Source organism: Ambystoma mexicanum, chromosome 6p (genome assembly GCF_040938575.1).
Source record: "Ambystoma mexicanum isolate Mex_15411 chromosome 6p, UKY_AmexF1_1, whole genome shotgun sequence".
NCBI lineage: Eukaryota > Metazoa > Chordata > Amphibia > Caudata > Ambystomatidae > Ambystoma > Ambystoma mexicanum.
Window position 1 is genome coordinate 43,618,909 of NC_090935.1, and position 25,439 is coordinate 43,644,347.

The 25,439-nt window shown below is 47.9% G+C and overlaps 2 protein-coding genes across 2 annotated transcripts in view; one reads left to right on the plus strand and one right to left on the minus strand.

Annotated features, from left to right (window-relative positions):
* Positions 1–25,439, minus strand: part of GGT6 (gamma-glutamyltransferase 6) — a 473,516-nt gene that overhangs the window by 342,492 nt on the left and 105,585 nt on the right. The gene's annotated exons all lie outside the window — the stretch shown is intronic.
* LOC138511183 (beta-1,3-galactosyltransferase 5-like) lies at positions 5,408–25,072 on the plus strand. The gene is made up of 2 exons (XM_069626693.1): positions 5,408–5,494; positions 23,355–25,072. The coding sequence occupies exon 2, from the start codon at positions 23,648–23,650 to the stop codon at positions 24,632–24,634; it is 987 nt and encodes a 328-aa protein (XP_069482794.1). The 5' UTR covers positions 5,408–5,494; positions 23,355–23,647; the 3' UTR covers positions 24,635–25,072.

Consider the following 25,439-nt stretch of genomic DNA (forward strand, 5'->3'; position numbering starts at 1 on the left):
TTCGACGCCGCGCCTCCGTGGGAACCAGGTGAGCGTTACAGGTACCCCGATTACTCTGATTCCATTAACATGCATCTACTGTACTCAGTTCAAATAGCATATGAATCAACACAGCAAAATGATATCAACCATAGACTTAGGAAGAAGACAAATTGGTTAGACAATTGGCAGAATACTGAGTCCCTACCAACCAGACACAGTTCTGTAAGAGGATCCCCCCACCTGGGCAACCTGTAAATAAAGATATATCGTACAAACCCAGTCCATGTATTGTCTAGTAGAGTCGTACCTTCTTCTATAGTTCTGCAACCCAAATGTACCTTGCGTTGTAGAGTTCTTCGTCTGGGAATTGATGGGCCCTTCTTGAGAGCGCTCCCTTTCAAGCAGGAGCCACGGTTCGTCGAACTTCCGAGATGAAGAAAGGGTGAACATTATCATTGAGGCAGCAGCTTCGGTCCTTGCGGTGCTCGTAGACGAGTGATCGAAAATGTCCTGCAACAAGAGAGGCGTGCGGTGCACCTCGCCGATGATGGTTCGTTGCCGCAAAGAGTTAGTGAAGAACTTTGGCCCAGCAAGGGCGTCGGGTCATCGGCGTCTGGCGTCGGCGAGTGGGACGTGACCATGGCTGGCTTCAGTAACTTTGTCGGCGTCTCTGAGGTCTTTGGGTGGCAGGACACCCACCGGCAGATTCTCCTCGGTCATCGTCGGCTTTGACTTTCTCCGACAGGACGAAAGCGGTCGATGATGATGAACAAGGGAGTCCTTGGATCAAATGTTCTTGGGCAAACAGGAGCACTGCTGCTCCGGTCAGCAACGGTGGTCATCGACAGTGGATGGCTGTCCGGTGCTTTTCTTTGTTCTCCTTGGCGGTCCACTTCTACGGTCGGCAGCCTTTCATAGGTCTGTCTACCATGGAGTTTTGGTAAAGATCAGCTAGTGCATGATTGTCCCTTGTAGCTCGGGGAGAGGTCTCCTTACCAGGTTCTCTCTTGGATCAGTTCTTGAAGGCACAGCAGCTTTCAGATTACACGGAAGGGACCACCAGTTCACCTTCTTCTTCTGGCTCGGATTCGAGAATAAGCATCAAGTATCAACTTCAGCTTCTGAATGATTTCTTGCAGTGAGAGGCCCCCAGATATAATGTTGATCTCACAACACAGACTGTAGATTCGGACAAGCACTCTGCCATTCAGCACTACTCACTGCATTCATACCACTTTCGGGCAGGGCTGTCTCAGTCATTGGGCCTCATTATGATCCTGGCGGAAAACCATGGTGCTATTAGCACCATGCTCCATGCCGGTAACTTACCGACTCCGCCATGGAGAAAGGGGGAATTACCACCCCATTACAAGGTTGGCGGGCGGTAATTCCCCCTTCCTCGATGGCCCTTCCCCATTCCCATTTTTGCCCCATAGGGCCCAATGGGAATGGGGAAGGTGGTAAGTACGGTGCCGCAAATTGCGGCACCGTACTTAGCACCAAGGTCCCTTTGCGGGTCCCTACTTTAACGTCTTGTAAAACTTACCGACTCCGCTATGGAGAAAGGGGAATTACCACCCCATTACAAGGTTGGCGGGGCGGTAATTCCCCCTTCCTCCATGGCCCTTCCCCATTCCCATTTTTGCCCCATAGGGCCCAATGGGAATGGAGAAGGTGGTAAGTACGGTGCCGCAAATTGCGGCACCGTACTTAGCACCAATGTCCCTTTGCGGGTCCCTACTTTAACGCTGGTAAAACCAGCCCTTAAGGTCGGGTGCCACAAAGGGACCTCGTAATTAGGCGCTAATGGGTTAACGGTGCCGCAGCCTTTTATGGCGCCGTTAACCCATTAGCGCCAGGGTCGTAATGAGGCCCATTGTGTCCAACACCAGATACTAGACACCCATAACACAGAATGCGTATTCGTCACACACTGCATTCAGCCAGGTCCCACCCCTTGGGCGTTCCAACAACTAACGGTCATTGGGAAGGCTCCAGCCAGTCTGGTCAGCACTTCCCCACACTACCATATATGGAACTTCCACTCAATAGCCAGTCAGGGGGAAGGGACAGAGTCGGGGCTTCCCGGTACTTCGGGAAAACCAAGGTAACAGGTGATGGAAGGCAAGAGGCCATGGGGGTCATTTTGTCTCCATCAGGAATCTACCGATTCCAATGACAGGGCCTGGGTATCCATAAATAGTGGACGCTCAGGGCACCAGTCATTTCAGCACGGAGCTGCCACCAGCCCGTACCCTGCTCTGTGGGCCACGCACAGGTGCCCAAAAACATGCACTAGGGGCACAGGGTTGTACCCCTACCCATGGGTGCCATAAGGGTATCCCATGGGTATGTTCACCAAACCAAAGGAGAGAGCTGCACCACCAGGAATCCCATATGAACTCCTGCGCGGAAAACACGACAGAACACACGATAAAAAGCATTAAAGGACAAGGATACGGAGGTCCTGGCCCTCCGATGCATTTCCAGCATCACAGTATAACCTTCTTGGGGGGGTTTAGCGGGGTGGGGGCAGTAGAATGTGATAATTCTGCCTTTTGAAGACCACACAAATCAGCTGAAATAAAACGTTCTTTTTTGTATTTGTTCTTCAAAATGCAGAATTATCACATACAACCCAGTATGGACCTTGCCATACTGTTGACCTTGTGCACTGCAGTAGTATTCAATGGGACAGCACTTGCAGGGCCTAATGGTGCAGAGCTAATGGGCTTCTATATTTTTAAAGGGACAGTAACAGCACGTCTCAGCAGGGCGTAATCTATTTTCTACTAGAGCTGCCATATTTGAAATGGGGCAATGCTGGTACTCCTCAGTTAGCTCGCTAAACAGGGCTTCTATAATTGTAATACTATGCTTTTATTGGGGGAATGCTAGTTCATCATAGTGGGGGTGCTATACTTTTGTTGAGGCAATGCTAGTTCATCTTAGTGGGGCTGCTATACTTTTGTTGAGGCAATGCTAGTTCATCTTAGTGGGGCTGCTATACGTTTGTTGAGGCAATGCTAGTTCATCTTAGTGGGGGCTGCTATACGTTTGATGGGACAACTGAGTTGCTATACTCTTATTGACAAGTCTCCAGCACTTCTCAGCAGATTTATATATTTTTATTTTTATTGGCTATTTATAATGCGCGTAATAATACCCAGAGGTTTCTAAGCGCGGACCGAGGGATCTAGCCTGTGTTGCGCAGACCGAGGGATTGAACCTGTGTTGCTCCATGTCTTCTTGCTTTCAAGGCGAGCACGTTGCCCCCAAGCTATCCTCCCGAGACTCTGAAGATCTGAAATACATTTAATGATACAGAACCAGAACTATTGAGCAAGTCTAACATCATCTTCATCATCATCAGAATAACTCAACACTGTTGTGGTTATACAAGAGCTAATATATTTAAAGGGATGGAATTATTCAGAATGTAGCAGCACTATTCAGTAACCCAAAGTGCTTAAGCATAGTTAATGTGAAAATACTACACTTCTCCCCATTGGGACAGTACTGCCACTTCTCACTGAGGCTTCTACACCGTTTATGAGGCAGCACTGACCCAGCCTACTGGGCAGCTTCACTTCTAATGGCACTTCTCAATAGGACTGCTATACTTCAATAGGAAATGACCAACACTACCCCGCAGGGAATTGCATACTCTTGATGACACCGAAGTAGCACTTCCACCCACCACAGCTGCTTTATTTTTAATGGCACGTTGCGTGTACTTCTAAGCCACTCTGCTTTACATTTAAACAGAGCGAATTGTCATTTCTCAGCAGGACTGCAACACTATACCATTGTGTTCTGTATGTTGAGTGCTTCTTCACCACCAATGTGGGTTCATGGCACTCTCCCAGTGTCTAAATAGTAGATCTGGCTACATTCAATTGGCAACAAGCATGTCCAGAGCTGCCTGCTGTACATAAACTGCCGCTCAGAATGTTGGAAGCTGTGATGGGGCAAGGGATAGAAGGCTTGAGCCTGTAGGATAGCAGAATCAGCAGGGTCTTAAAACCTGCCCACTCATTCTGGAGTGAGGGGCCATGGGGCAAAATTAGGCTGATCCCACATACAGGGGGTTGTTACCCCTTTATCTCTCCTGAATGAAAGAATGAGCTCTCTCAGACACAAGTTATCACCCCTGCACACACAATGAATGAATATGGAATGGATCTATAGATTGAGAAAATTGGAGTGAGAATTTAGAGTCTTTTAACAGAAATATAATTGTCTTCCCAGATGGGATACTGGCTCCATTAATATACATGGGGTCACTGAGATGACCAAGAGTGAAACTGTATGTTCAGTTGTGAGATTACCAGCAACGGGTATACTATGCTCCAAGGAGTGAGGTGCCCATTCAATATATCACACTGTTTAAAGGTGTGAGACCCATCTTGAATGCTTGCCCAAAGAGCCTTGGCCAGAGTTTCACACTGAAGAAGTGAGCATGTGATCCGGGGTCTGCAGCCCACACACGCATGGCATTCCCATGCACCCACTTGCGAGATTTGCACCAAATTAGTGAGATTGTGCTCCAAGGTAGGAGGCACATGGACAGTCTTTGCTCTGAGGTTTGACACACTGACAGGATGGGATGGCATTTCGTTCTCCCATACTAGTTGTGTTGCTCTGACTTTTGAGGGCTACTACAATCTGGATGATTATAGAGGGGTGGAGTAGGTGCAGTGTTAGCCTACTGGAATGGAACTGGAAGGCTTAAACCTCCTCCTTACTTGACTTTAGTATATGCAGTACATGCATACATGCCAACACTCCCGATTTAGGCGGGAGACTCACGATTTTTCAGCGAAAAATCGGGCTATTTTTCACTGTCTCCCGCCTGAAATAGCTGTAGCCCCAATGCATTCCTATGGGGAAATGATGGTCTGCCGTTTTCCCTTTGGAAATCTCCCTCCCAGCTGTGTCTGAATGTTGGCATATATGTACATGCTAGCCAATGTTTCCACTGTTCTGCGCCCCCTTGACCCCTTGCACCAAATTGGCGACTACATGCAAATGCAGTCATATAACTGCTGGTGATGTCGCTTCCTATATTTGTGCACCCCCTGGGAAATTCATAAGTCGGCTCCCCTGTTCACAACACCAAGAAAGTTATGGTGGCTTTAAAAAGGTTTGAAAAAACCTTTTCAGCTGGAATGTGAAAGTGGGAAAGTGCATTTGAGCCAAGTCACACATTGCACAGCGCCACCTAGCATCGCACCCTGTGTATCGCATTGGCACCCTGAGGTCACTTGTTTGTCTCGGGAGCAGCTCAGAACTTTCCAATATGGCCGCCTTCCAACGGCGACGCCCTTGTCCGTCTTCGATGTCTACACTGTTGTTGATTGACATTCCTAACCTGATTCCTTATCTGATTGGACGTGCGGCGCCTGGACACGCCCACTCTGGCGTAAACAGCTGGTAGTGCTGGCGGCGTGCTTCAGCTTCTGAGTCGCGCGGCGCGGGCAGTGCTGGAGGGGCGATCCAGGGCGGGACGGTGAGTATAGAAAAGAGCATGAACTAAGCCTGCACAGTCCCTCTCGCGCGGGATCGTGCACCAAAGTCACGCTGTGCTTTGATTCTTAGTTGTGCAGAACCACGGACCCCGTGGGTGTGTTAGCTGTGCTGGGTGACTGGGCGCAGAGCTCTGCAGCAGGTGTGCTCTTAGACACCGCCTGGCGAGGGAAGGGTTAACGTGCTGTGCACGGGGCAAGTAACACACGTATGAACTGTAGTGTCACCGGCCAGGCAGCCAACAGGGAGCTGAAACACTAAATGGCTGCTATGAGGCCTGAGAGGAGCATGCACAGGCGGCCAGTAGTGTGCGGGCTGTGCCTGGGTAATGTCTACATTAAAGGAGTATGTTTCTGTGTCCTAATGCTGCTAGCATGGGGCAGCTGCTCTGGGGCCCCCTTGCACAAAAAGGGTTGAAAGGCCCTGATGCAGCCCTGGCAGTTCCAAGTCCGTGTTCAGTGGCAGATCCAGCTAGAAACCCGGTGAACGACACCCCCAGGGGGGAAAGCACTACTGGGACAGGTTTAGCAATGCAGGCGCAGCTGAAGTTGTCCTGTGTGAAGCTTGAGGGGAAACCCAGCCAGCACAAGCCTTCTATCTCTGCTGGGGGCAAAGGGTAGTGTCTCTGCCTGCAGCCTGCATCGCTGAAGGGGAGTTATTTGGGTATTCAGTCACATCATAACCCGCTGCAGCCCAGGAGTGGAGCCAGCCTCATCATTGGGGGACGGAGGGGGGACGGAGAGGGGGGGGGGGTGGATGATTGTTTTGAAACCTGGCTGTGAGTGGGGCCATTAACCCATTGGGCTCTGGATTTTCTCCCCCTTCCCTCCATGCCCTGGACACTTGTCGTGGGTCACCTAACAGCTGAGCTGGACAGTTCTTTAGCTCATCTGGGGGGCCACGTTGGTATCACCTGGGCAGGCTTTTGTCTTCTACCACTAGGTTTGTACATGTGGTGAATTTATCCTTCTTGTGATAATTTATACATTGAAGTGACTTTTAAAAATCATATTAGGGTGTTTATATGTGTACACATCCAACCTCTCCATTTAACTTTAGAATTGGGTGTATTCTTCCCGAAGCTGCAAATTGACTGCATTATGCCCTAGAAATCACAGATAGATGGCAAGCCCTTAAGCTTACTTCCCTAGGCCCCCAACAAGGTACGGGAGGGGTTGTATGTCAGAAATCCCACTTGCCAAGATTGCAGAATCTCTCTGAAAGACCCATTTTTATTTCCTCGTTCATGTCCTGGTTAACTAATCCTAGGCTTGTGTGCAATGTGCTTAAGGAAACAAGGCCAGACTTTGAGACTTCCACAGTTTCCTGGTGAGCCGAGGGTTGTAGAAAACCATGCCCAAGAAAACACAGCGTGCAAGTCCCCTTACTTATTCCCAGAAGTCCCGAGAACGGCCTGATTCTATATATGCGAAATATGGACACATTTGGACATACAGGAATCACCAAGCAAGCTGCAGAGAGTCCAGGCGGCAGGGAGTTACCTCTGTGTGCAGAGCACGGCGAGAAAGGGGCATAATGGCAGCTGCAGGAAGCACCAAGCAAGCTGCAGAGAGTCCAGGCGGCAGGGAGTTACCTCTGTGTGCAGAGCACGGCGAGAGAGGGGCATAATGGGAGCTGCAGGAAGCACCAAGCAAGCTGCTGAGAGTCCAGGCGGCAGGGAATTATCTCTGTGTGCAGAGCACGACCTGAAAGGGGCATAATGGGAGCTGCAGGAAGCACCAAGCAAGCTGCAGAGAGTCCAGGCGGCGGGGAGTTTACCTCTGTGTGCAGAGCACGGCGAGAAAGGGGCATAATGGCAGCTGCAGGAAGCACCAAGCAAGCTGCAGAGAGTCCAGGTGGCAGGGAGTTTACCGCTGTATGCAGAGCACGGCGAGAAAGGGGCATAATGGCAGCTGCAGGAAGCACCAAGCAAGCTGCAGAGAGTCCAGGCGGCGGGGGGTTATCTCTGTGTAGAGCACGGCCTGAAAGGGGCATAATGGCAGCTGCAGGAAGCACCAAGCAAGCTGCAGAGAGTCCAGGCGGCAGGGAGTTTACCTCTGTGTGCAGAGCACGGCCAGAGAGGGGCATAATGGGAGCTGCAGGAAGCACCAAGCAAGCTGCAGAGAGTCCAGGCGGCAGGGAGTTTACCTCTGTGTGCAGAGCACGGCCAGAGAGGGGCATAATGGCAGCTGCAGGAAGCTCCAAGCAAGCTGCAGAGAGTCCAGGCGGCAGGGAGTTTACCTCTGTGTGCAGAGCACGGCCAGAGAGGGGCATAATGGCAGCTGCAGGAAGCTCCAAGCAAGCTCAGAGGCCAGGCGGCGGGGAGTTTACCTCTGCGTGCAGAGCACAGCTAGAAAGGGGCATAATGGGAGCTGCAGGAAGCCCCTAGCAAGCTCCAAGGAGTCCAGCTGGCAGGGAGTTTACCTCTGTGTGCAGAGCACGGCGAGAGAGGGGCATAATGGGAGCTGCAGGAAGCTCCAAGCAAGCTGCAGAGAGTCCAGGCGGTAGGGAGTTACCTCTGCGTGCAGAGCACGGCGAGAGAGGGGCATAATGGGAGCTGCAGGAAGCACCAAGCAAGCTGCAGAGAGTCCAGGCGGCGGGGAGTTTACCTCTGTGCAGAGCACGGCGAGAAAGGGGCATACTGGGAGCTGTAGGAAGCACCAAGCAAGCTGCAGAGAGTCCAGGTGGCAGGGAGTTTACCGCTGTATGCAGAGCACGGCGAGAAAGGGGCATACTGGGAGCTGCAGGAAGCACCAAGCAAGCTGCAGAGAGTCCAGGCGGTAGGGAGTTACCTCTGTGTGCAGAGCACGGCGAGAGAGGGGCATAATGGGAGCTGCAGGAAGCACCAAGCAAGCTGCAGAGAGTCCAGGCGGCAGGGAGTTTACCTCTGTGTGCAGAGCACGGCCAGAGAGGGGCATAATGGCAGCTGCAGGAAGCTCCAAGCAAGCTGCAGAGAGTCCAGGCGGCAGGGAGTTTACCTCTGTGTGCAGAGCACGGCCAGAGAGGGGCATAATGGCAGCTGCAGGAAGCTCCAAGCAAGCTCAGAGACCAGGCGGCGGGGAGTTTACCTCTGCGTGCAGAGCACGGCTAGAAAGGGGCATAATGGGAGCCGCAGGAAGCCCCTAGCAAGCTCCAAGGAGTCCAGCTGGCAGGGAGTTTACCTCTGTGTGCAGAGCACGGCCAGAGAGGGGCATAATGGGAGCTGCAGGAAGCACCAAGCAAGCTGCAGAGAGTCCAGGCGGCAGGGAGTTTACCTCTGTGTGCAGAGCACGGCCAGAGAGGGGCATAATGGCAGCTGCAGGAAGCTCCAAGCAAGCTCAGGGACCAGGCGGCGGGGAGTTTACCTCTGCGTGCAGAGCACAGCTAGAAAGGGGCATAATGGGAGCTGCAGGAAGCCCCTAGCAAGCTCCAAGGAGTCCAGCTGGCAGGGAGTTTACCTCTGTGTGCAGAGCACGGCGAGAGAGGGGCATAATGGGAGCTGCAGGAAGCACCAAGCAAGCTGCAGAGAGTCCAGGTGGCAGGGAGTTTACCGCTGTATGCAGAGCACGGCGAGAAAGGGGCATAATGGGAGCTGCAGGAAGCTCCAAGCAAGCTGCAGAGAGTCCAGGCGGCGGGGAGTTTACCTCTGTGCAGAGCACGGCGAGAAAGGGGCATACTGGGAGCTGCAGGAAGCACCAAGCAAGCTGCAGAGAGTCCAGGCGGTAGGGAGTTCCCTCTGTGTGCAGAGCACGGCGAGAGAGGGGCATAATGGGAGCTGCAGGAAGCACCAAGCAAGCTGCAGAGAGTCCAGGCGGCAGGGAGTTTACCTCTGTGTGCAGAGCACGGCCAGAGAGGGGCATAATGGCAGCTGCAGGAAGCTCCAAGCAAGCTGCAGAGAGTCCAGGCGGCAGGGAGTTTACCTCTGTGTGCAGAGCACGGCCAGAGAGGGGCATAATGGGAGCTGCAGGAAGCACCAAGCAAGCTGCAGAGAGTCCAGGCGGCAGGGACCTCTGTGTGCAGAGCACGGCCAGAGAGGGGCATAATGGCAGCTGCAGGAAGCTCCAAGCAAGCTCAGGGACCAGGCGGCGGGGAGTTTACCTCTGCGTGCAGAGCACAGCTGGAAAGGGGCATAATGGGAGCTGCAGGAAGCCCCTAGCAAGCTCCAAGGAGTCCAGCTGGCAGGGAGTTTACCTCTGTGTGCAGAGCACGGCGAGAGAGGGGCATAATGGGAGCTGCAGGAATGCTCCTTTTTGGAACCAGATTCGCGCCTTGAAACACTTGTATATAGGCGCGTTACAAATGCCATATCATATCATAACCCTGGCACGTCGCTGCTGGAGGGCGATAACCGGAAGTCCAAAGCCGCAGGTGATAACTTCGCCAATGTGAACACACGAGAGGTTTTTGAAATGTAACCCGAGGGCACGCGCCTGTTGATTTAACGTGTGTATTTGAACATGTTAAGTTTGCAAATATTTCTTTTTTGTAGAGGACTGATTCTGACCTGAACCCCTTCCTTGCGTGTTATGTTGTACTATGGAGAACTGCACAGATGCACTTGTAATGCACACTTTCAGGCTGTCTGTGGGTCTGCAACGCTCACATCCCGGCGCCCCCACTTGACCGCCTTGTGATCCTGGATAAATCCCGTTCGCGCGCTCTATAGATTCGTGTTACTGTATTGGCAAGGCGCTAGAATTGGCTCTTCACAAACCTATGGTAGTGCACACTTTTACTGCAATGCCTGGTTTTCCTCTTACCAAAGAAAAGCGATGCAAATTATAGGTTCACATGCGTTACACTTGGCCGCCTCTGCCCCCCCCCCGCTCTCCCACTGTTCCTAACAATGATTTATCGCGACATCCCTGATCATTTTGCTTGCCTTTGACTGCTTATTTTTGCAGTACATTTTTCGATCATGTTTCAGTCCTGCTGCAAGTCACATTTGCAGCCTGCTTTTCCAGGATACTACTTTTCAGAATAAACAGCTTTCCCTTCCCTGCCAATAAGAAAAGCTAACTGTTGGTGTTAAAAAAGAGGTGTAATTATCAACTCTTGTTTCCGTATTATTTAAATAAAAAAAAATGTTCCCACCATTTACACATTTTTCATTTTTTTCCTCCCCAGTATGTAAGTTTGAAAACTTCAGAGCGGCTATCGTGCAATCATCATTATTTGCAGACCGTGCCTAACATGATTGTGTTTTCAGCAACACTTTGTACGGAGACTAAGTACAAGCGAAACGGGCATGCTGGAGAAAATGACAGCGAGCAGATTCTACTTGCATCCCTCTCTCGCTCTCTCTCTCACTCACACTCTCCCTCGGGATATGCAATAAATCCCCTTTGGTATCAGTCTGTAGCACAAAGATTTAGTTGGTAGCTGTGGCTGAGCAGTCAGACTCATCTCAGTAGGGAGATGAGCAGTATTCAGGGTTTACACAAAAGGCCCTGCAGCACTATGGTACAAGGAAACACTGACAAAAGCAAAGATGTATATTTATTTTACACATTCTTAAGTCAACACACATCACTATTATTAAAGCAAGTTGAAACAGTCAAGAAAACTATACACAACTCCCTATTTAAATTGTAGACCAGTTTGAGAAAGAGTGAAAACTGAGCAAAACGGCACGGTGTAAACCAAGCAGAAATGGCACTCTAACAATTTCTTCAGAGGGAGGGAAAGGTCAAGTTATACAGGGTTAGACTCCTAAACACACCAGCAACACTTCCCAATTGAATTGTGAACAAGGTAGGCAAGGCAGTACTTTAGCATAAGCAATATGTAGGTGAAAACCGAGCAAAATGGCACTTCAACAATATAGAAAGGGGAAGGAAAGGTGGTTATAAGAGCTTAGGTGGACCAACACATTTCTTGATGAAAAGCAATCTAGAGAAGGAAGTTGTAACAGATTTAGCCAGAGTCAAGAGGCCTGTGCCACTCAGTGGTACAGGGCAATGTGCTGAGGATCAAACGGTTCTAGTAGCTGCAGTCAAGTCTTTGTTTAACGGTTTGAAAAGGAGGGTGCAGAAGGTAAAAAGATAATATTAGACGAAGGGGGTGGCCAACCCAGAAGGTAAGTAAAGGATTTAAAACACCTTTAGCAGTACCCAATGAAACGGGAGGCCTGGCAGAACAATGTACCTTGCAAGTGGATGAGGCTCCTGCAGTGGCGGTAGTTCCTGCAGTTCAGGAGATCCAGCAGAGGAAGAGAGGCTCTCGTCGTGGAGGAAGGTTCGAGTCACTGCACTGCCCAGGGAAGAAGCCGGCCGCGGTGATGCCAAAACAGAATAAAAGGTACGCTCCTTTATATCGCGGTCATGGTGGACGGGTGCCTGGCTATCCGGTCTCCTAGTGCTTGGCACTGGCGATTCAACCAAGGCAGGTCGTGGAAGGCGATTGGCAAACTGGTTGCCCCCACCAGCTCAAGGGAAAAAGGCTCTTGCAGGTGAAGATCTTCTCTCGTCATGTGGAGAAAAGTGGTGAGACGCTGCAGCAGGGCTTCACCGGTGGTTCAGTCGTTGCAGATGTCTTCGGCTTCTCTCCTCTTTGGGTTTCTTATGTCCAGTGGCGATGTCTTGTCCTCAGATCCCTGCTTTTATGCAGGAAAAACCCCCATTCATACAGCCTAGCTGTCACTCACACAGCAGGGTGGTTATCCTGGCGGGATAACCCCCCAGCCTATCTGAGCAGAGTGCGACTTGGGTTGCTTAGGCAACCCTGTCCAGGGTGCCTATTTCCCCCTCCCACACATCCGGTCTACCCCAGACTCACTGGCCTTGAATGGAGGGCTTCTGTGCCGAAGCCCCACAAAAGGACGAACAAAGGATCCCCGACCTGGGTTAGGATTATAGAGGAAGACGCGAGAAAGACGTTTTAACAGAGATATGGCAAAAAATACCCAACCAGAGAATTAATAGTAATTAAATAAACCGGTGGTATGTTCGAGGCTACTATTTAAAAAAGTAGCCTCGAACAATGGAAAAATCCCATAGAAAAGTGGTAGAACCACTGCCACCAGCCATACTCTGATAAAAGGGGGACAAAACATTGTCCCCTGTAAAACAGACACTTAGGAAACATTATTAACCCCTCCAGTACTTCCATATAAAATGGTTTGTACTGGTTCTGTTCAAAGTCAATGGGAACTTTACATGCCCTGGAGACAGTAGTCCGTCCCAGGGTATGGAATATGGAGTCTGTTTGGGGGTCACTATGACAACCCTGTGTTACTGCACTGAGGGTGCTGTGTAACACACATGTAAAAAGATGATGCGTATGGAGTGAGAAAAAGTCTCACTCTTAGTAGGAGTAAAAAAATAAACCCCTGAAATCCAGCAAAGCTGCTGGGGGACTCTATAGGTAAGGGAAATTAGCCTTTTAAGAGTTCTCCCTAACACTTGTGGGGACAGATGTTAGTTGGTCTGTCTTTTAGATTTCTTCTACTAACCGCAGAGGTCTTTTGGTGTCCTCGTGGTCTCCCCTCTGACGGATGGATTGATTCTTGAACCAAGCCTTGAATTTGGCCCGGCTCCTTCTTAAGTCTGTTTCTCCGGTTGACCCTGGGTGACCCCTCCTTCCCCGCTGTCACTGTCATCTGCTGGCTTTGTCAGTGTGCGGATAGGCCTTTCACCCCCCCCCCCACCCAAACAAGCCCACCACTTAAGAGGCGAATACACGGTTGTACAGAAAGCAAGTTTATTGTACAAAACTCTGTGGAGCGGTTAGGTGGTGTTGCAGGACCAAACTAACCTAAGTCTTTACAATACCGCATCAGTTCACATCTTTCATACAGTTTAGCAACAGTTAAAACACTCCTACAAACTTTATTACTGTCCACCCCCTAACATGATTGGACAAAAACCTCTTCAAAGAAATCCCATCTTTTCCCAATTCTTCCGTTTTCATTGGCCAGTCTTATCTTGATCGTCCTCTTCAGATCATATTCAGAACACACCTCTTCTTAGGATTTGTCCGTAGTAGGCCATGATGTCAGTTTATGGTTTAAACATTGGTTTTGAAACCTAATTCATTACTAGCAATAAGTAGCCTACTGCCTTTAAAGTGTGATTGCACATGGCCTGCTTACGTATTTTAGAAAATACAAGGAAGGCCTGAATAAACAGGATATTCTTTGAACAATTGATTGCGATCTCAACTGCCCCAGACTCCTTGCACTTCTGAAGACATACTAATTTATGCAACCACTACTCCACAACATAAAGCCTCTGGTGACCTGTAAAAACAATTGACCATCGGATACCCTGGCATCGGCCCTCATTTTTATTACCAGCCTAAACAATTGATTGACCCCTCTACGCAACATCAATACAATGAGCAAGATAACATGTTCCCATGCAGGACTGTTAATTCCTAAATCTTCGTCCTGTTTTCAAGCTGACCTTCTTAATAAATGACTCATGCTTTCTGTCAGTGAAATTCCCAGCTACCTAAAATTCATGGCCAGCAGCTAACCCCAAGGGTTAAAGTTTACTGATTTACTCAGTCAACATGCATTTTGCAAGGGAGTCAACTACCATGTTTTTGCAAAGCACCCCGTGTGTAGATTGTGTTCATGCGTTTGCTGTTTTAATATTGTATCTTTCTACGTGTGCAGATCTAATGTGTATACATTTGAAACAGTAACACTAAAGTAACTCCATCCATGACTAACTGCACTTGTTACATATGAACTTGCAACATTGCGCCCTGTTTGCTGCCATCCCCCCGTCATTAATATGGTGCGTGCAACATGAACCCCTCACCATCATGGGGACCCTTCCTAACCACCCCAACATTAGGTGTTTGATGAATGACGTGTTTCTGGTGACCTCATGGTCACCCGATTTGCTGTGATCATGTTTCCTTTTGTCCTGTGATTATGAACAGTGTGGCTCCATACATGCAGTTTTTCTTTCTTACTTGTCTTTGCATGATCACTTCTTCTCGTGGGCGAACTTTCTATCTTTGGCTCCCCTTCTATCATAGGCTCAGTCTTTAATTTTCGTTCCCTGTCTCTTTACCACATCTCATTTTTTATGTTTCAAACCTGGCTAGGCGTGTTCGTGGTTGGTATGTGATCAGCATTTCTGCTGGCGTGATCCCTGTTGTTTTATAATGGGTGTTTGGAAATGTAGCATCCGGCACAGCGCCTGTTGCATTTCTCTCAATTGGTAGCTTTCTGTAATGCCTTCTTAACTGACGAAGCGCTCTGCCATGCCATTGGCCCTTTGACCATAAGGGAGTCACTTTCTGGTGTAGGAAACCCATGTGGGCGTCGAATATGTGAAAAGCATGGCTATTGAAAGGTGGCCCATATCGGGATACCACATTCACTGAACACTTCATCCAATATCCCGACGACATGTGAAAACGCCATTGACTGGTTACTTCTTATGAGCAGGTATTGCGAGTGTTCATCAGTTGCTATTAGGACATATCCCCCTTCTGTGAGGGTTCCGTCGAAATCCACAGCTAATCTTGCCAATGGGGCATTCACACGCTGTACCCTGTTGTACAGTCTGTTCTGCCATCTCGTCCAATTCGCCGGAACCGTACTTGGTAATGCAGAAGTCTTTTTGTATTTGCTATTTCATGATGTCCCTCATGTGCTTATGCTAGCGTTTTCCTTAGTGATCTGGGAGCCACACTAGTTTGTTTCCTCTCAGTAAGATCCCGGCTTCTGTGCCCCCAGGCTCTTATAATCGTTTCATGTCTTTCTTGTGTGCTGCCGGATGTTTTACTATTATTATGTTTTTGTAATTCCTCAATTTTGTTGATGTTATTTTACTGCCAGTTGGATGGTCGAGTCTTCTGGCTCTTCTGTGAATGTCTCCATGGTCATTGATGGTGGGAATGCATTCATAACTAGGTATCTGATTTGTTCTGCCTTGTCACTTGGGCTGCCATCTGAGGATGTCTTGGGGTGACTTGACGTTCAGGCTGCCAGGTTTTGGTTGCCCCTGGTTTGTGGCTTATTCGATAATACTACTCCTGGAGACTGCCTCACTGTTCGATCCTTGGGGGCATTTTGGTGGTCGGGTGTCCAAATAGGGACAGGAGTGCTTGGGGGGGGGGGGGGGGGGTGAAGGATCTGTTATGAGTATATTTCCTGCCATTCAAAAAGTGTGTTGATGCCGAGACCCTTCCAGGGTTTCTTACTTCGTTTGGGAGCATGCCGTTTGTGTGGCTGAAGGTGCTCGGCTGGCATATGCAACATGTGATGCTGTCGCTTCCAGGGATTCACGTTGTGCTAATATGGTCCCTAGCCCCACCAGGCTGGCGTATACTTTTATTTCCGAGTAAGTATGACAAGTGTTTGACTTCTGTGAGAGCCTTTTGAATCCTCTTGAAGGCTTGCTGGATCTCTGTTGGCAACTCTTTCTTTAGGAGTTGTCTGACTGGTTCTTTCATGGTGGCGAAGTTGGGAAATATTGTGTACAATAACCCGCCATACCTAGAAATGAATGGATTTCACTCATCGAGTTGTGGGGTGCTAGATCGTTGATGGTTCGAATTTCTCCAGGTCAGGGTACATCCCTCTTCGCTGCAGATATGAGCCCAAAGAATTTCAGGTCATGCTTTTCTATTCTCTCCCTTGAGAATTAGAGCAGCCTCTTGCAGTGTGGTTCATACTTTGCCATATTCTTCTTGTGATGCCCCTCACACCAGGATATCATCGCTGTTATTGAATGCATTACTGATGGGTAACGGGATCCACCTGATAGCTTCCTGAAATATTTCTGCTGCTGACGAGATCACAAAATGTAGTAGTTTATAACTTGTAGTAGTTTATAACTTAATAGTCCATCGTGTGGGGAGCACTAACTGATGTTAACCTTGGTTATGGTCGAGTTTTGAAAAGTGGGTTGCTTTATTCAATTTGACGATCATGTCTTCAATGTTTGCGACCAGGTGTCTGTCTAGACGGCAATGTTTGGCATGCACTTATCAATGCATAGATGTATTCGGCCGTTTAGGGTCGAGCACCATCAGTGATAACCATGATGTTGGGCCTTCAGCTCTTTCGATGATTCTATTCTGGATTACTAGCTTCAATTCTTCAGTTACTTTTTATTGTAGGTGGAAACCTGTGCCGTGGATGTTTAGGGACTGGTGTGACTAATGTGCGATTTGACCACTGTGTCGTTCAATTTCCCAAGTCCACTGAATGGTTTGGTAATTTCTTTATTTTTTGGCTCCCTGGCCATTGCACATTGCACTTAAGAATGCATGGACTGGCATTGCCCCACTTCTGCGTTTGAATGTTTATCAGGTTTAGGACTTTTGATGTTTTGTAGCTTAGCCAGGTGCCGGCCCGCGTGGGGGCTTCTTGGGATATTGTGGCAGGCACTTCTATCTCTCTGTGCCGGAGTATGCAAGTAACTTGTCCCCTTCATTGTAGTGAGTGGGTGCCCCCCCAAGACCCCACTGGAATATTTTTGTAGAGGATTTCTCTAGTGGCCATGTCATTATCTGTGCATATTCTGTGTCGTCCATGACGTTTACTATGGGTCCTGTGTCCACGAGTAAATGATGTAGATGGGTTCCTATTTCCAATGTTCTTCTTGGGGCCTACTCCTCTCTGGCTCTGCACAGAGCAACCATACATCTTCATTGGAATAGTACTTGTTGGTTATTGTTCGATCCTTGTCTGTGACTTGGGTGTCCTCCAGTGCTTTGACTCTGCAGGAGGGCCAGCAGTGATGTGGTCTGAGTTTGTGTCTGTGGTTGAGGGTTTTGAGGCTGACTGACATCTGGTAACATAATTCCTTCCCTCCAGACTGACCTGTAGTGGTTGTATCTTCCACAATTGGAACATTGTTGGCCAATGGCTGGACATGGGCCTCTGTGACGAAATGTGAGACTGCATCTGTAGCACGTTTTGGATGGTTATGACTTGGATGTGGGTGTCTTGTATGATACTTATAATGGTGTTGGTGGACGTTGCCCTACTTGGCACGCCGCTACGTTGTCTCCTTTCCTTGGTGCTTCAATCGCTGCTGCTTGGATACCAACACATTCATATATTCTTGGTAGTTCTATTATTTCCTCTGGTGGGAGTGCCTTTTTGAGTAGATGTTTGCAAAAAGCAGACAACGTACACTCTTCTATGATTCATAGGCGTATAGCCTTCTCATCAGAGAATGTGGCAACCTAACTCGTAGATTGTTTTTTGGGGAAGCTGTTGGCACTGATTGAATGCGTACCTTTCATAGTCTCTGTTCAGCTGGACAAGTTTCCTGTTCAGGGCTGCGATTGTTTCGTATGATATTCTGTCTTGGGTCAGGGAGTGCTTTGATTGTTTTGATCTTTCCCCACTAGGAACGTGAAGATATCCAGCAGCACAGCTGATTTGTCGTCTCCGATAGCTTTTACAATGTCTGTGAAATCCTGAGCCATTCTTCCCAGCCAGGGCCTCTGTCTTGAGGCATAAATTAGTCTTGCAAAATTGATTAGTCAAGACTGTTCATATTTTGATTAGAAACTTGACGTGTATGATTAGCAAATTTGTATATCCGGGCCAATGAAAGACATGTGACCCCTGTACGGCAGCAGAGGGCCTAGGGAGAGTGCAGGCTTGTTTCGCCTCCGGAGCTATAATGAGGATGCCTTTTGTTGGACATGTGACCGGACACCGCTACCCTTGCAAATTCAACAAAGCTTCCGACTAGTGCCTCGCAAGTGTTGTCTTTCCCTTCACATGATATGCAGTAGCAGGCATGATTCTGTTAAACAATGACTACAAGAAGGTGACCTTATCATACATTACCTTTTTTAATGTGTGTTAAGTCTTATTTCTCAAACTCGTAGTATGTTTTTTGGCTTCACATTACTTTGCGTTATTGTAGTATTCCATTCAAGACTAGGGGGGAAATAAGGCTACAACCATATTTGTTAGCAATATATTTCTTTATGAATTTATATATATTTTCAGCATGAATTTTATTTTTGGCGTTTCAAAACCTCTCTACAAAACCGAGTATACTTTAGAACCAAGTAACTACTTCTACCAACTAAAGCTGGGAATATATTTGGTCATGGTCCTTATGTTGCAGACTGGTCTCAAATCCTGGCTTCACAATAGTGTGTGATCCTTAGCAAATCATTTATCTCGCTATGTGTTATGCCCACAAGCCATTCAGTTGACATTGTGTGCATTACACAAAAAAAGCTCCCTCAAAAGCTTCATATATAATAACGCCACTGTGTTAGTGGAACGTTATAATGGCACACTAAGTGTGTGCAAGTGGCAATTTAAGCTGGGAGGATGCTTTACCTACAGCTTTAGTCTCTAAGAATATAGCACATTCTGGAGTGCACATGTCCCCTTACGAGGTTGTTATGGGCCACCCTGCCAATATGTGGGGCTTGCCTCACCCAACTTTCAGATGTACCTTATCGTATGCTGATTGACTATTGTCAGGCGCTTACTAAAGGATGGTCTATTATTCATAAATGGTCAAAGACTGTCTACCCCAGCCTTTGGAGGGGCCGGCACACACTATGCTGCCTGGGGAATGTGTACTGACCAAAAACTTTCAACGTACATCTGGTCTGCAACCCCGGAGCAGGTACCCCTCGCAACACAAACAGCAGTAAAGTGTGACGGGTACAGAAATTGGGTTCATGCCAGTCATGTGATGAAAGCACCGATACCCTTTCTGCCACCCATACAGCCTGAGGACGGCTGTGTTGCTGCACCATTTCCATTTTAATTCTTTTGCAAAAACGTCTGCTGGGAAAAAGGAACTTGGATTGTTTTCTCAAAGTACACAGTGTGCGACAAAGATGTTGAGGGGCCATGCTATAATCTGAGACAAAGTACATTTTTAAGAAACGCTGCAAACTGAACATTTCGGATCCTTCTCTGGAGAGAGCAGCTACCCCGGTAGTCAAGACCGCCATTTTAGGACTACCTGGGGGTGAGATATCGTGGACACTCCAACATTAATATATATTTTCTGCCGTTGCGACGGGTATCCTGACCATGCCTCTCCATTGTTTGCCTCATGGCAACAGACAATTACCCTACAAAAATGATACATTACGCACTGACAGAAAATAGTATCCATTGAGTTGTGCTTTCTGTTTTTGGATCCTGCTTGTATTACTTGCTCTTTTTGTATTATATAATATCTATTGACCCCTATGGATAAAATCTACACCTGTACCCAAAAATCTACACCTAATAACCATTCCTAATGTTACGATGGTAACTTTACCTCGTGATCAGTATTATCATTGTGAATTAATGAGCAGAAATTTGTTTGTTACCGTTCGCATCATACACACAAGATGGTTTAACGTGGCAATTGCTCTGTATGCTTACAGTTTCCAGCTTTTTGTAGAGGACGAGCTCCCGCTGCAGTTTCCCCTCCCGTTCTTTGCTTCATCGTGTGCTTTACACGTGGCTATATCAAGTATAGAAAGTATAACTGTATTGATAGGAATAGCCCAGGGAATATCTAATATCTGCTATGCTTATTATTTCTCCTCCTTTTTGTATGGTCACTTACAACATCAGGTGCTGCGCAAATGAGAATGTGAATTTGCTATTCTCCTAAATGCTACTTTCCCGTTGTTATGTGTTTACTCCTTCTTTTTTTTTTTTTTTTTCTCTCTTCTGGGCTGGCCTTGTTACTGCAGAAAACCCGTTCTACCGACTACACAGCTACTGGATAATAACCCTCATTCATTTTCCATCCCTTGCGTGCATCTCCGGGCCTCCAACATAACAGAGGCTGTTGGTCCAGGTTCCTAGGATATAGCACCAACTGCAAGATGACATTCACCATTCCTAGAGAGGACACTGATGTTCCCTTTTAGGTTGACGACTCATTGTATTTTATTTATGGGCTTAACACTTACACTGGGCTACCTCCACATTGGAGTGGCCGTTGTAATTTAGGATTTGTATTTCCAGCCATATCTATGAGACCCCCGCTGTTGTTGACCACCCTACCATGCTTTGCGGAACTGTTATTCAGGGCGATACTGGTGCACAGGTATTTGGCAATCTCCTTAAAGCAATCCTCCCCTGGTATGGCCCTGCCATAAACTCTAGGGATATCCGTCACCTGGCTAGATTGTGAGAAGTAACTATTAATGACACCACTGAAATAGTAATGTCACTGTAGAATTACAGGCGGTAAGACTTGTAGCCTTTCAGAATAGGTTGGTTTTAGCTACGATACTTGCAGAAAAGGGAGGGGGGTATGCAAAATCCTAGGGATAAATTGCTGTGTATATGGGCCCGATACCTCCACTTCTGTTTGAAAAGCAATAAAGAAACTGCATGGTATTGCTAAACAAGCCCACTTGGCACATGGGACCTTAGCAGCTCCTTTTGGTCCAACTCTTTTGGCTAGAAAATGGGTGCTTTCCTAATGATAGTTTTCTTAGTGTTTTTTCTTCTTTTTTAATGAGCCAGTCTTCTTCTTAGTCTACCTTTTTGCTGCCAGGCACTTGCTTGGTTGCTCAAACCTCCTGTTTCATCATTGTCAGTTAGTAATGGATTGATGATGCAAGATGTAGTACTACAAGAAATGATGGCTATTGACATTAGTACTGAGTTTCCGTCCCAGTTCCAACCTGTATATCCTTAACATTAAGTGGAACTGATGTTAAGGGCAGTTTGTGGAAATATGCATTAAATGAACACCAGTTCTTTCTCTTCAAAAAATGTCACGCAACAGTTTTCCCGTGGTCCACGAACAGTAGTCCAAATGGCTTCTGTGTGTTAACTTACAGGCATGGTTTTCTAAGCAAGGAAATAGCTTGCAGCCATAATAGCACGCACAAATGCCAGCCGGTGTTGATCTCCCCTCCCCGACCCCCCCTCACCCCCCCCCCCCCCGGGCTTGGCTCAAGATACAGAAAAACACGTGTGAAGCCTCCCCCTTCATGTCTATTTGTATTTCTCTATAATTACTCACCAAAACGTTGTGTACACCATGTCGGTGAAGTCCCCTTTCAAGGACCCTGTGTTATTTTCGTGCTGTGCTAGCGCAGATGAAATAACAGTATTTAAGCATAGACCATTGTAAGTAAAAGCAGAAGGAGCCCTAGCAGCACATGTCGCCTCTCTCTCTCTCCACTCGAGTATTTGGTTTTGTTGCGGGTGACCTCGTCAGGTGGCTTTTCCTCTGAACCCAAAGGAAATAACTGTTTACAAACAAATTATGCATGAAAATATACATGGTGTAAGGCATGTATCACAAAACCACTAACCCTTGGAGGAATATTTTAGCTCTTGGGGTTTGTTCATGGTTTGCCAGAAAGTCCAGAGACTTAGTTTTGTGGCACTGATGATGATTATTTCCAGCTGTTTTCCAAATTTGTGACCACGTCATCTTCTAATTAAATGCAACGGTTCTCTTTAACATTGCCATTTGCTGCTTGCAACATGGGCAACAAGCCACCGCACTGGCCTCCTGCATCCTCCGTATGTGTTGGTTTCTGTGTCCACGGTGTGGCTCCGAAAGGTGTCTACAGTCTAGTGAAGGTGGGTGTGATGGTCACTGACTGAGTCCCAGTTTCTTTCAGCACTTCAGAAGATCATGTTCCACTCCAGTGGGTCCCATTATGTTTTGAAACACTGAGTAGCTGGAACTCTGAGTGACTTGTGAAGAAGTTCATACTTTACTGTTACTGGGAATACACTGCTCCGAGGGATCCCAGGGAGTCCTGCAGAGCTGCACCCATGCACTGCGCACTAGTAGAGAGCCATCAAGCTCTGCGGTTATGTTTAGGCCACAGCACTGTGTGGAGAGGTCCATAGGGGGTTCCATGGGAAGAGGATGATTAAAATGTGTCGCACAATATGCAGTCTTCATTCTAAAATGGTATCGAGCAGCTGTTCTGTCTCTCAAAGCATGGGCAGATGGTTTGGGACACTGTTAGGCGTGTGCGTTCTTCAATATCCTGACTTTATGTACACACGGTATTCAACAATGCCCATGTAACGCGTAAAGCTTGCAGTGGGCTGCATGCTTAAAGAAACTATACACATTGTTAAAGTCGAGCAGCGTGTAGGTTGTCAAGGTCCTTATTGCACTGTCCCTGCACGCTTTCCTTTCCAGTTACATAGAAACCCCTTTATGCTCGTGGATGCCACCAGCAAGTTCTTTCATATGTGTAAATGTGCATGATGTCATAATGTGCATCGGAGCTGCTTGCAGTAAGTGTCACTGGGCGTGGCTGGCCTCTGGGCAGCGTTGCTTATGTCGAAATGTACATTTTACACAAAGCAATTCTACATGTTTTGGCGAGAGTTGATTTTCTTTTTTTTTTTTTTTGTTTGGTCAAGTATGAAAACTGGGACCTTCAGAGCTAGCAGGATTTTGAACAATTTACCAGGCCTGATTTATTGAATTGAATGTCAATTTCTTTAATGTAAATAAATATTTGGAATGTACGTTTATTGGCTGGAAGGTACTGATTTAGTAATTTAAAATAGTATATGCTTTAGATGAAATTAGAAAATTGTTTATGCCATTCTGATGCTTTTCTGATCTTCGAGATAAGTTAATGTTGATTGATCTATATATCCTAGATAACATTGCAGCAACGATCAAGTTAATGTTGATTGATCTATATATCCTAGATAACATTGCAGCAACGATCAGTCCTATGGTGACAACCCATCTGGGACAGACCCCACTTCCCTCATGGGTTTTGTTCAAAGCCATTTTGTTTCCGCCTAGACTTCTGTTTTATCAAGTAGTTTAGGAGTCCCGAATCCTCTTGGACTGAACCGCCGTGATGTCCAGTAGGCAAGGGGCGGGGAGTGGGATGTCGTGTGCTTGCTGCTGTACTACTGACCGTGTCACCTGCTGTTTTGTGTTTGCATTTTCTAGACTGGTGGCTGTCCTGGAGAGTAGACCTGATGCCAGAGAACACCAGCACTTTTGGACGTAACTAAGCACTCTTAATCTGGAGAACGCCTCTTTCAGGAGTGTGCTGGCGAGTGACTGGGGCAGCAGCCAGCTGCTACAACTTGATCTACTTGGGAACTCACCGTGCCAGGAAGCACATGGCACCCGCCTAGAGTATTCCCACGGCTATCTATGCTACACTGCATCTGCACCCAGTGGCAGCAGAATCGGAGCTGCATGCCGGATGAATACCATGTGCTCGATCTCCTCCTTCCATGGCACCCAGACAGTCCCGGTGTATGAAAGCGCTGATCTGTGCCAGCGTCCTACTCTCGCTGGTGCTCTACTGGTGTGGTTTGGCGGCGAGTAGAACTGGTGACGAGAATGTCATTTGGCGTTCAGCTGCCGTGCGGCCCATTACCACGGGTATCGATTTTAGTTCATTGTTTACTTCCGCCTTCCCAGAACCCTCCTGTGATCCGGGCCAGGTCCTTTTGATCCTGGTGACCTCAGCTCCGTGGCACTCAGAAGCCAGGCAAGCCATAAGAACCACTTGGGCTGCCCCCGTGCAGACACCCTACTCCTGGCAAACCGTGTTTTTAATTGGCCACACGTCGGACGATCAAGTGACGGAGGAAATTGAGAAAGAGCAGCAGAAGTTTGGCGATATTCTCCTTGGAAACTACCTAGACACATACCGCAACTTAACTCGAAAGGTCCTGCATGGTCTTAAGTGGGCAAGAGATCGGTGTCAACCAGAGTACATCCTAAAAACGGATGACGACTGCTTTGTGAACACAGATGGCTTGCCAACATTCCTGACCGAACACAACACCATAAGGTCAGGCCTGTATGCTGGCTCACTGTTTCCCAGGGAGAAGCGCATGGTGATCAGGGAGCCCTCCAGCAAGTGGTATGTTTCTAGGAGGGACTACGCGCCAGACTTGTACCCACCTTACGCCAGTGGCATTGGCTACATACTGTCCTTGGATGCCGTGGACGTGATCCTGCATGCAGCGGAGTATGTCCCACCCATCCCAGTGGAGGATGTCTACATCGGCGTGCTAGCCGATGTGGTTGGTATCCAGGTGAAGTCCAGTGGGCGCTTTGCCAAGCACAACGTGAAGTGGAGGGTATGCAATTACCGCTACCTGATGGTGATCCATCATTTGAACCCCCTGGAGCAGGAGCTGGCCAAGGAGAACATGATCAAGGCCAGAACCGCCTGTCAGAACAGCACACTGATCACCCGTTGGAAGTGACCGGCTTCACCAGGGAAAGACCAGGGCACAGGGGGACATGGTGTAGGGGATTTTGCTTTTGTCTTTGTCACTAACAGGTTTTGAGTTGCAAATCGAGCTTTCACGATGGTCTCAATTTCATGTAGCACCATAGAAGGTACTGCCACCTTCACACATGCAGACCATGCGTGTGTCGTTGCAAGTCATGCGTATGATGACGCACAAGATGGGTTGCTAGCCGAAGGGTAGATCTACCCCCGGGGTAAACGGTTAAGCCTTGTGATCCTGGGAACCTTTGCCATCTTCCCTTTAGGTCAACAATTGACTGACCTCGTCCATGGTTCAGACTTTGTCCGGTCGCACAATCTTTGCCAAGTTCTTGAGGCTTTTTGATGGAGTCCTTGTCTATTGATCCAATTCACAACTTTATTAGCACAATTCATTAAACCAGGTTTGTAAATGATAAATGTTATGCACACTACAGTTCTGGTCCTGGGAACTGTTGTCTTGGTACTGTTGTAGTTCTGCACATTTGTTATATTTAAGGTGGCAGTGGCAAGTGTGCGTACCACCTCCCTGTGGCCATTGTTCTTCACTGTTAAGTACTTCTTATGGAGGGATTTGATTCGTGGCACAACCTTTCTTTGCAGCCACAGTATTAGGTAGTCCCCGGATGATGCCCAGGCCCTGTATTTCTTTGTAGAGTCAGCGGGGGTGTATTAATGCACACAGTAATGGACATCGGAGACCCTCTGATAGCTGCACCAATGCCACCAAACCACGATGTACTCTGTGCGGCTGGCCAATCTCTGGGTCTGAATAGGTC